We start from the raw sequence: 12,133 nt of genomic DNA on the forward strand, positions 1-12,133 counted from the left end.
TTCGATCCCGTTTGAATTGTGCCACGAATTACACATATGATGTTTGTCAATTTAAAAGATAATTTTGCAAGTCAAAAAAATTAAAATGTGTCGTAAAAATGTGAAGTAACACTTTTTTTTGTGTGAAACCGCTCAATGAACTACATCTCCCGTCTCGCACCACACATCAAGACGGCCGTCACGTTGGCACATTTCACTTCTTTCTTTCAGAATGAGGCGAAAAGTATTAAAAGAGGTGAAAATCACTACAAGTCTGGGCATGTTGAGAGCTGTACATACACAAAAGGGGAGTTAGTCGGTTCCGTAAGAGCCAGCATGCGGGACCGGGATTCTGGGATTTGTAGTCTTTCTAGTTGCGTATTTTTCATAGTCTTATATTTCAACAGTTTTACGACAAACTGTGACTTTTTTGACATGGAAATTATTATTTAAGATTGACAAACATCATATGTGCAATTCGTGGCACAATTCAAACGGGATCGAAAGATAATCTTTCTCTCCCCATTGACTTCAATACATAGTTTTTCCGAAATAAGGTCCCATGGGTCGGAAGTAGATGGGCGGGACTTCGCCTCTCTGTACTGTAAGCAATACATATATTAATATACTGCTAAAATATTATTAAAGTGAATCTTCATATTATAATAAACACATCTACGTACACATGATTACAAAGAGTTCACTTTTTGACTTAACTTATTGTATTTGCATCCATCACAGTTCCTGGCACTACTTTTCAAGCACTATGCCACGATTAATTGCATGTAAACGATTAATAAAAAATCAATACTGCTCAACTATCACAAACCCAATATATTCTTACACACCCACTAAATTAAATCTAATTAGAATGTTCTTGTCACGGTCTGTCTCTGTCTACCCTCTCCAGCCACATTTCTAATTCCCCAGGCCCCTTCATAATCAATACATACAAAGCAGAGTAAGAGTCTGCAGCCATGCACAGCTCTTTGAGGCTTTGAGCTGAATGCTAACATTTCAACCTTATTATGGTGCTGTGTGGAAAGTCAGGGGATCATAAAAGTTACAAGGATAAATCTCTGAGGGCACCTCACATCGGTGTACTAAATGTCACGGTGATCTATCCAGTAATTGGGATGTATGACAGTCTGGAACAAAGAGGTGACCCTACCATCAGACAAACATGAACCTCCGAGAGCTAACACGAGTTGGCTGAGTATATAGAATATTACAGATTTGCTGGAGAAGTCTCTTGTCTTGTCAGGCTTTGACCTGATATGGATCAAATTAATACCAATGTGAACTTCGGGTGAATAAACACCAAAGCCAGAGAGCGTTTTATAAATGTTCTTGTGAAAAAGACAGAAAGTAATGATATCCACCCAATGAGCTGTGACCGCCTGCACAGAGCCCATTTGTTCAGCTTCACAGGGACGCGAGCTAGAGACAGACCATTAGGAAACACATAAAGCATATTTACTACTCGGGTAAATAAGGTTTGGGAGCTTTGCAGGAGCTGTGAAGAAATCATAACGGTACTCATTGTTCACAGTGACTAAGATGCTTCTCACACAAGGTTTGAAAGTGCTTTGTTCTCAGTTGGACAAGTGGGCGAGAGATTCCTGCGATTTTGTCTGGTCTGTGTGTGTAGGTGTGTGTGTGTCCTGCAAGCACGACCATTTAAACAACATATAATACTGTATCTAAAGGTGAAAAAACAATGTTATCATTTTCAAATTAGCCATATTATCAACTCTTTAATTTTCTATCAATAATGTGTTTGTGAGTTTATTGAAACAGTATATAAAGCTTATGAAGTATCATAAAACACTAAAGCAGCCATGTTTATTGCAGTTACTTTGTCCTGTGGCAGCTATCTTGTTTATTATCATCAATAATCTCAGATCAAAACAGAGCGTTAAGGTGGAAGCAGCGTGAGTCACACCATGTTTGCAGTTTAATGACTAGCTGTCCTTCATGACCGGTAATATCACACTTCACTAACCGTTGCCTGTTCAAAGCTTTACAAGGCTCTTTCAAAGGTTACACATAAAAGTGTACCATCATTGGCGTGGTTCAAACATCCTTTCCATTTTCTTTCATCACCTGATGGACAATGCTGAGATAAAAAAGGAACAAATATCAAATGAGAAGCCTCTGAAAATGTTGTTTAATACGGATGTCGCATTAAAGTATGTGATAAGAAATGTTTCCTGTTCAAGTAGTGAGAAGGGCATGAGCAAAACTAATACAATGTCTAGATAATATTTAAATACTGCTCTAAATTTAACAGACGTTTCTTTTAGGTTCTGCATTACTCATTGTAAGATTGTAATTGAGAAACAGGTTTTAAAGGGCCCTCTGATGCTCATTTTCGGATTCATAATTGTGCTGATTAATGATGTAAAACCCCCAAAAGCATAATAATGCTCTTTAAGGGATGGTTTGTAGAGTTTGCAGAAATAAAATGTACATAGAGTTGAAGGTGTTTTAAAAAGTTCTCTCAGTGATGTTGTTTTCGCATTCAAGCAACATTGAGAGATGGAAATGTGTAATCCTTTCAGAGCATCTTGAATATTACATCAAAGCATGAGAGCGTCCCTCTAAAAACATTATGCTAATCATCCTGTGCAGCTCCATCTTTTTGATTAATAGATTACACATATTTTAGAGAAGAGCGCCGTCAGTGTTAAAGTATTGCACTCTTCTAAACAGGATGCTGTGCTTTTTTAAAGGTTATAAAGCTTAATTAATCACATTAATCTAAACAAACAAAGGTCAACTGCACTTAACCTTGATTTTTAAACACTATTTAAACCATTTTAGTTGCTGCTCTTTATCAGTGCTGCACACAGTGTGTGACTTTTCAATTAAAACTAACTAATCCCTGACGCATACCGTATATTTAATCAGTTTATGTAAAGGTTGATTAACCCTGGATTAATTAAAATGTACTCAATGGTTGGGTTGAAAAGGACAATAAATGTTTCACTCAAAGTTTCACAGTTTAAGTTTTTCACTGAGCTGAATGATAACTATAGTATTAAAACATTTAAACAGCATCCACAGCTCACATTACGGCTGACGCGTGGCAGCTGTGCCTCTCACGAATTTCATTAGAGGCAGTGAAGCATCCAGCTTGCTGCCCCCAGAGAGCGACACAGAAAAATAGTCCTATTCTTAAATCTACTTACCTGCCCAAGGTTTTGCTCTTCCAATCCGTGAAGTAACTTTTTTTCCTTTCAAGAAAAAAGAAGAAGAAGTTAGACAGGATGAATTAGGTTACCAGCCACTCAGAAAGAAACTGACCTTTCCATAAATTAACTTGTAATCGTTTTTTCTTTCTACAGTTACCTGAAAGGCATTCGGATGTTCATCTGCTCTGCATATTTGCAGAGTGTATCCCAAGGAGCTTGGACTTTCACGAACATGATGTCGTTGTTGGTCAAGGAGGGCTTTAGGATTAAAATGAAACACAGGACTTTGAGAACTGAGTTGATGAATCAAGGACATACAAGTCTTCTAAAACCAATATGCTTTACCTCCTTCTCCAGCATTAGACCCTCAGCCCGTAGATTCTTCTCAAAGGTGCACCTCTTTCCACCTGGGGACTGGACTTCTTGTAAACCAGGATGTAGTCGACACGCTTTTTCCCATCTCGGAAAAACAGCCCAGAGGAACCAGCTGAATTCTTTCCCTGTGGTGAGAAAACTTCATAAGACAATGCAGCAAGACGGCTCAGTAGATCACTGACAAAATGACTACAGTGTCATTTGTGGTAATAATGGTGGTTAACTGAGAGCCTGGTACCTTAACTGAGTCATTGCGGGCCTGTAGTTTAACTCGGGTTGAAGGCTTTTTCAGTGGAATTGACTCGTCTGTCTTTGTTTCACATGTCGTCACCTCCGACTCCTCCACGTACTGATCGTTCCCTTCCTCTGCTGCAAACAGCGTGATGAAGGAGACAGTTATTGAACAGGTAAGGCACCACACAAAGTATCCTATCAGCAATTACTCTTTTGTTGTTGTTAAAATCAATATTTTCCTCAATCCAGCTCCCACTTTGCAATCAGCTCTGAGCTAAATCCAAGTTATTTAATCGTGGTCGCCAGCTATAAAGGCGACACCTTGAAGCTATTTAGAAGACCCATGAATATGTTGAAAGAGGGCCAATTGTGCTTCCTTCCTTGCTAAATCTGTATGCATCCCACTGAAGTGCACAGACACAATAAAGTTGTGTTCAACCCACACTGTGAGGCAAGACAAACAAATCAGATTGTACAAATCTTTTCCTGAAGCTCAAAGTGTTTTGAGTCGTTCCAGAGAGCCTTTCTTTGCCACAAAAAGTCAGCCTTAATGACGAGTGATAACTATTTTGCAACTGAGCATACGGTGTGGATGTTTTTCTATTTTTAATGGTATGTGATATGCCTTCCTCTCATGTGAAAGTTGATTGAGGCAATGACTAAATCTCATACATACACTCTAATTGCGTGACATGGACATGCTCTTATAGCTATAGGGAGACGCATCATTTCACAGCACAGCTTGGCTCACATCTCCAGTCAAATGTGTCATGTGTGTACTTCAGCACCAGATCTGCTGAGTGAGACTGCAGTCAGAACATCTTTATACTGCTTTGCTGAAATATGGTGCAAGACATCTCAATTATTCCAACATGTGGAACTACGACAAAAAAAGTTGCATTGGTTCATTTGCTTTGTTTTTAGCACTTCATTTCACTGAAAGTACATTAGAGTCCCTAGACAATAATGCGTTTTTAAATGTGTAAGAATATTATTGGGACCAAAATAATTCAGTTGTAATGCAGAACCACTAGCTGTGCTCGTTTCCCTTTTTTCTATTTTTATTATCAACAAACACAAACTCTCTTATCTTCTGTCTATTTTAAGACCACAACTGAGCCCTGCTATTTTTAGATTCACTCAATCTCTGGTGAATAGTTTCCATTGATTTCATTATAAAAAAGTAAAAAAGAAAAATGCATCTTCAACCCACCACAAATCTGAACCATCAACTTCATCCAGTCACAAATACACACAATATCAAAGTGCATACAGTAGGTTTAGTTAAAAGGTATCCAAAAGCTGTCTGAATTCACACTGCTGGATTGTGCTGAGTTTTCAAACGCCAAGGAACCATGTGATGTGAGTCTATTGAAGCGTTTCAGTTTAAGGTGCTGCGTTACATAATTGATAACATAAGTGCAGGCAACAGTGAAATGAATACAACAGTACTGAAGCACTTTTTTGTGCACCAGTCAGTCAATGCTTGAATAAAAGATGGAGCTTAATTCTAGATCAAATGCATGTTAAAGGGCATTGAATATATTGTATTTGGTGATTTTAGTGTTGTGTTACAGTAAATCCTTGTTTCTCTCTGAAACCTCATTTTTGATGTTGAGCTGTGATGCAAGACAACTATAAGATCTGACATTAAAGTATTTGTATCACCATCAGACACATCTGTCACATAACACAGTGAAGAAACGGGTTGGTCTTTACTCTCTCCTTTTGTCTGCACCCTCCTCAGGCCAAGACAAAAGAGACCTGTTCCTCAGATGTCTATTTTCAGCACAACAACTGAGAGCCACTTCTTCCAAAAATAGCAGCACCTCACCTTGTGCTGCCTCATTTGCATGAACCTGCGTCTCACGTCCCACTTTGGCACCCTGCACGCAGCAGTGAAATACCAAAGGGTCAAATAAAGGACGTCTCAAGAAGATGAAAATATCCACATGATGAGTTGCTACATGGGTTAGAGCCCTCCCTGTCATTGGCCTCTGAAAATTCTTGGAGATATTATTCAAACTGAATAATTGTCTCTCTCCAATAGGCATTTGCATTTTTACCAGTTCAGGCTGTGATGTATTCGGAACAGTTTTCCCACCACACTATCTCACTGCCTCTGAACACGCATAAGACACATGTGATTATGTTTGCTAAATCCCCTGCGGTATTACCACAATCTGCTCAATAAATATTATGCACACGCCTTAAATATCACCAACATTATGAAAATCTGTGTTGCAACCAACTCTGTTTCTGTTGAGCACAGCATTCAATACAGTCAGGGCAGAGAAGAGAGAGAATACACATTCAACACGGACAAAATGTCAGTAACAATACATACAGATATACATAAATAACAGTGTGCATCACAGACATGATGCGGATTTGTTGCAAAAGGCTTCCTTGATGGTATTTTTTTTTTTAAATAGGAAAAATACTTTAACGTATCATAAAAAAGAGCTTCAACTTAGGATAGACTGCATACAAAGCTGGTTTATATGAAGTTCAATATTTGCCAGCTAAAAAATAAGTTTAAAGGGGCCCTATTATGCTTTTGGGGGGTTTTCCCTATCCTGTAGTGTGTTATATAGGTTTGTGTGCTTGTAAATGGTCTGCAAAGGCTAAAATCCCAAAGTTCCTTAACGAGGAAGTTTCTCTCTCGCACTCCCCCTACGCCTACTTTGTTTACTTCTGCGACATAGTGACATCACTATGTAACACTCTTGCTTCTACAGTATAGGCTAGCGCTCCAACACATTGTACGTGATAGGCTAAGGGGTGGGACATCTCTAAGTGGTTGACCAATCACAACAGAGCCAGCCAGCTAACCAATCAGAGCAGACTCTGGTGTCAGACAGAGGGTGAAAAGAGGTGCAGCAGCACAGGCAGTCTGAGGAAAATAAAGAGCTTTTTGAAAAATCTTTACATTCATGAAGCAAAACATATTTTTCTTTAAATCAACATAGAATAAAAGAAGTTAAATAAATAGTGTTATAAAAAGTAAATGTTATTTTTTTTTAAGTTGGAGGAAGTAACAATTCCCTTTTGGCTAGAATTGGTTATAATATGTAATTTACTAGCAATTTTAAAATATATTTCTTTAAATCTTTTTTACTTTAACTTGCCACTAAAGCCTCCAAAGTAAACATTACAATCCACACATGACATGATGCAAACTGACGTCTCCTCTCTCATGACTGAAGCATCTCATCATTAACAGCTTCAGGAAGACATCCGTCCTCCAGCAGACTGACCTGTGTGCGGCGGCAGGAGGCTGCAGGAGGTGCTGACGCTCTGACTCAGACCCTCGGCCTCTAGTTTGGGATCCGGGCTGAGAGGCACAGACAGGAAGTGGTTGAGGTTGAGTGGATGCGTCTGACTCTGGGCCAGACAGGGCAGGCTGCGGCGGGACGGCTTCGGGCTCTTCTCCTTCAGGATCTCGCTGATGCTGGTGTGCATGCCTGAGGACGAGAGGCACAGAGAGAGAGGGGAGAATATTATTATCACATTTCATTGGCTGACACTTTTAATAATGTGACTAACAATAAGTGCAATAAACCATGAAGTTAGAAACTCAGCAAGAAACATTACAAGTACATTAGTTTCAAATAAGCCATCCATTTAAACTGCTGGTACATTAGCTTGAAATAAGGAAAACCATTTCAAGTTCTAAATATATTTGTGTTTTAATAGGTTTTAATGGCCAAAAATGTGGGTTTTCAGTCTGCAAATAAAGATTCGTTCTGGTATCAATGGGGAGCTCATAATAGCAAAAGCCTTGTTTTTGTTGATGAGTATCTGAGTCTAATATATTTTTTTCATATTAAACATCATGTTGTTTCATTAATTTATGCTCCCACTGATGAACTTAAACTATATTTTAGTCACTAAGCCATTAACTGAAGGATTGGGTAAGGCCCTGCTCTTTAGTGAAGCTCTGCTGGGACATACCATTAAATCATGTTGTCAACAATATACAAATGTATTACATAGGGAGGAGGTCTGGGTTGGGCCCTGAATTAAGGCAGCAAAAAGGATTGCTCTCAAGGTGACAGAAACTCCAGTCCACAAGTTCCTTTTAAGTAATACTCAGCCTGTGAAAACATTTTTGTCAATGCTGCTTTGTAGCTCTGAAGGGAGCTCTAAAAAGTCTGTGAAAATAACCCTAATGATGTCTTCAGGTTTATCTCTGACAGATCATTTATAACAGATCTCCAAACAGACTGGGGGCCGTTGAGTTTGAAAGATGTGGGCAATCATCAGGCAAGGAGGGTTTCACTAAAGACCCTGCTGGATTTTATTATGGCAAATGTAGGAGCCAGTGATTTTAGAGTTGGCCCAAGGATTGAAGTTAGGTTTTCTCAGTCTCTGCTGCATTAATGTTGACGATTCCCCGAAGCCCGAGGCAGGTTAGCTCTGTTTCTACTTTCAAATCTCATTTTCAGAAGCGCTTTCTCTTGAACTGGTTATTATTCTGTTTTTATTTCTCTTGTTTTTGCTATATTTAATACAGTAGTTCATACCTCCCTTATCATTATAACAGGATGAGTTATATTTATATATAAAAGTTATCTGTTCATTACCCTTGTTTTTGTTATGTATTTGTAACTTGTTATTGGAAATGCAAATAAATAAATAAAATAATTATAATTATAATTAAAATGTGGCTCTTGTGAGTCAGCCAGCTGTATAAAGGTCAAACACTAAATTACTGGAGTGCCCTTAAAGTGAATTAGCTGTAATAACAATAAGCTAAGGGGAGTGCAACTTCAGCACTTCAATTCAACACGCGTCATGCATCATGAATATTTATGCATTTATACAGAAGCCAAATAATATTTTAAGGTATTCAGTAACTCATACTCAGGCGAAAGTATTTAGGATTAAGTTAAAATAACAATTCTAAAACTCCCCATTAGTATTTTCTTCTTCACTCATTTACATGTATAAAGCTAGGCTGAGTGTATAAGAATTCTTTTTTGTTATAGTCATCAAAATGTTGTTTATTTCTCCACAGCAATCAATAAATCAAATGCTTTTAAAAGAAGTCTGTACGACCGACCCGCCTGTCTACCTGTGCACACTCAGTTCATGCACGCATTGCACATCGCAGCAGCTAGCATGACAGCTACAGTATAAGTACTCACAAAAGCCATGTTTGTTGTTTAATTTCAAAATGGTAATTTGGGGGTTGCGGCTTTGCAGGAAGGACCGGAGGAACAGGCAGTCAGGGTTGCCAACTTGGGGACTGCCTCATGGATCTTCTGGCGTTTGAAGCTAGTGCTGCAAGCTACTTCATAGCAAAAGAGTTGGCATCACTGTGCTGGGCTTTAGGGTTAGATATATAATTATAGCCTACTTCCTGGTTTCTCCAATGTTAGCTACTCAAGCTTTTAGTTTGATTTGTCAAAGGAGCATGTTAACAACCAATATTACTTTTATAGTTTAATTTAGCATTTTCTCTTGTTGTTCAGCTATTTTGCATCTTATCATTTCCCATTATATCTAATCTTTCATTCCAAACCATAAAACTAACGAGTCACTTAAAAAAACATAAATGTACAATAAGCAAAAGAAGACGATAAACTAAATGTAGAAAAACCTTTTTACCATTCTCTATAGATCGAGTGCCTGAAATGAGCGAATGGAAAAAGGGGAGTAAAGGAGAAATCACTTCAACTTGTCCATCCTTTTATGGGCTAGTGGTAATGTATGTCCTTCATAGAAGAGTGCGTTAAAACCATCAGCCCTCCTCCTCCATCATCACACAGCTCGATACCTCGAGACGACCAGCGGGATGGTGCACCGCCAAACGTAAGCTTGCTAGTGCTTCAGCCAATTTCGATAGAAAGATGCACGTAATGACAACATTCAAGTGTGCCGTTACATCTTTCTCATTAGCATGTCATTGTTCTATTAATACCAGCAGAGGTCATTATCAAGGTTATTTCAGCAGTACAGAGCAATAGGCTGAATGAATAACTCGACGATGCTGTAGTGATGAATGGTAAAGAAGAACTCTGAGGTTAATAGCGATAATGGATGTCCAGCAACTGGAGCAGGTTATTGTTCCCGACCTTCACACCAGGCAGCAGCTCCTGACATGTATCCATGGAACGAAGGCACTCTCTTTCAAATGAGATCTTGACTCACTTTCACCTCCAGTGAGGGATTCTCTCAGTGACCTTCCTCTCGACGTTCAGCTGCATTGATAATTCACTGCCTGCATCCTGAGGGTTCCCGCTGCAATCTGGGCAATAACTCACGCTCACGACATAAATCCCAATGGAATCCCCAGAGCTGCAGGGTGAGAATCGAGCCGGTTAAAGATGTGAGTTTGAGGGCCTTTGGGAAACACTCGGCAGCCCCACATAGATTACATTAATACAAGTTCTGAGCTCCTGTTAAAAGCAATACAATACATTATTGAAAATGTGAAACTGTATAAATCTTAATGTGCGTTAAGACTCAAAAGTCTGGAACAAAAGTTTGAAATAAAGGCCTTTTCAATTAAACAGTAGCATTACTCAGCACAAAATACCACAGGAATAAACTTTAAATGGATCAATTAGTCCAAGTCAGAAAGTTAATCTATCTTCAGGGTAACAACAAAGCTTGTTTTCCCAGTGCTTTAATTATCTCGACACAAGTTTACACAAGCGTTCAGTGCCCCCCCGTTGCTTTTTCATATTTTAATACATTTTACGAAATCCAATTTCTCAAATCAATACTGAGCTGCAGGTTGTCACGCTCTCATTAAAGAGCCATATTGGGCCGATTACATCTGCTGTTAAATCGCAGAAGCCAGAGGTTTTATGATTCAATGAACAAGAAGGTTTGCATTTCTCGGCAGAAAACTCAGGAGCAACAACTTTTAAGAACCTCACAGATAATCGAGCCATTACATTTTACCTTTAGATCCAAAAACAATTACTCCCCTCCAACACTTACTGCTTTATTTCCTATAGACACACAACACGACAAGATGGGAACGCATCAATAAATCCATTTCCAAAGCACTTATTCCTGTACTGCCTTGCCAAAACAAATATGGTCAGATTTAACACACACTATTTTATACTGCAATGCAAGTCTTTTATGTGCTGCAGAAACGGAAACTGCTGTAATAATAATAAAACAACAACAACAACAATACTAATAATTATAATAATAATAATAATAATAATAATAATAATATTTATACCAAGAATACTACTACTAGTATAATAATAACAACAATACTAATACTGATAATAATAATACTAATACAAAAATATATTAAATACACAAAAACAAGAAATGCTTAATGACTATCTGGTAAAACAGTTTGATTGGTAATAATAATAATAATAATAATAATAATAATAATAATAATAATAATAATAATAATAATAATAATAATAATAATAATAATAATAATAATAATAATAATAGTAATATTTAATAAAAAATGAAATACATAATGACTGTCTGGTAAATCAGTTTGAGTTAAGAGCATCCAGTCATCAGGCTATGGAAACCTAAAGTGCCATCATTTCAGCGTCTCTCTGGATTTGACTGAAGAGTGGATGCTTTCCTATTTAATATACCTGCCCACTTTCTCTCCATTATTCTGATCAATACATAATGGCTGCTTGTGTATTTTCAAAAAGGTGCATTTACTGGACTAGCTGGTCTGGATAATCCCAACGGACGTCGTCAGGGTTCAACATGTGACTGAGATGATACATCAGAGCAGAGCGAGCTAATGGGCCTCTAATGAGAGACTCCCAAGGGTTTGCACATTTTAAAATAGACTCACAAATTGGACGGAGCTGGTGTTGTGTGAAATTGCTTACATGGACATTTCAGGGTGGATGGAAAAATAAATTCACAGGTTAAATCTCTCAGCCTTCGGATATAATAATGGTTATCTGAGACTGATTGCCCTGCTGCAAAGCTTTAGCTCTGATGCAGACTGAACTCTGTCCCACAGCGCGGTCTGAAGACAATATATAAAAGGGTTCATCTAATGTGAAATCCTGTGTTTAATCTCGCTGTGCACTAGCTAAAACTGGTTTATCAGGAGAAAGTTAATCCTGTGTGCGCACGAACTGCATATGTGTGTGTGTGTGTGTGTGTGTGTGTGTGTGTGTGTGTGTGTGTGTGTGTGTGTGTGTGTGTGTGTGTGTGTGTGTGTGTGTGTGTGTGTGTGTGTCTGTGACTCCAGCACAGGGAGGAGGGACGGAGGAGATGAATAAAATAATAAATAAAGGAAACAGATCAAAAGGCCCAGGGAGTGGATGCCCGCTGTGAGATGTGTGTGTGTGAGCACGAGCGCACACACACACACACACACACAC

At 38.5% G+C, this 12,133-nt stretch overlaps 1 protein-coding gene across 1 annotated transcript in view; it reads right to left on the reverse strand.

The window, feature by feature from the left end:
* ano3 (anoctamin 3) overlaps positions 1-12,133 on the reverse strand; it is a 33,538-nt gene that overhangs the window by 15,743 nt on the left and 5,662 nt on the right. Inside the window, 6 exon segments of the mRNA XM_034142035.1 lie at positions 3,174-3,218; positions 3,334-3,434; positions 3,522-3,583; positions 3,586-3,676; positions 3,790-3,920; positions 7,046-7,252. Of these exon segments, the coding sequence (XP_033997926.1) occupies positions 3,174-3,218; positions 3,334-3,434; positions 3,522-3,583; positions 3,586-3,676; positions 3,790-3,920; positions 7,046-7,252 (637 nt within the window).

Source organism: Trematomus bernacchii, unplaced genomic scaffold (assembly GCF_902827165.1).
Source record: "Trematomus bernacchii unplaced genomic scaffold, fTreBer1.1, whole genome shotgun sequence".
Taxonomy (NCBI): Eukaryota; Metazoa; Chordata; class Actinopteri; order Perciformes; family Nototheniidae; genus Trematomus; species Trematomus bernacchii.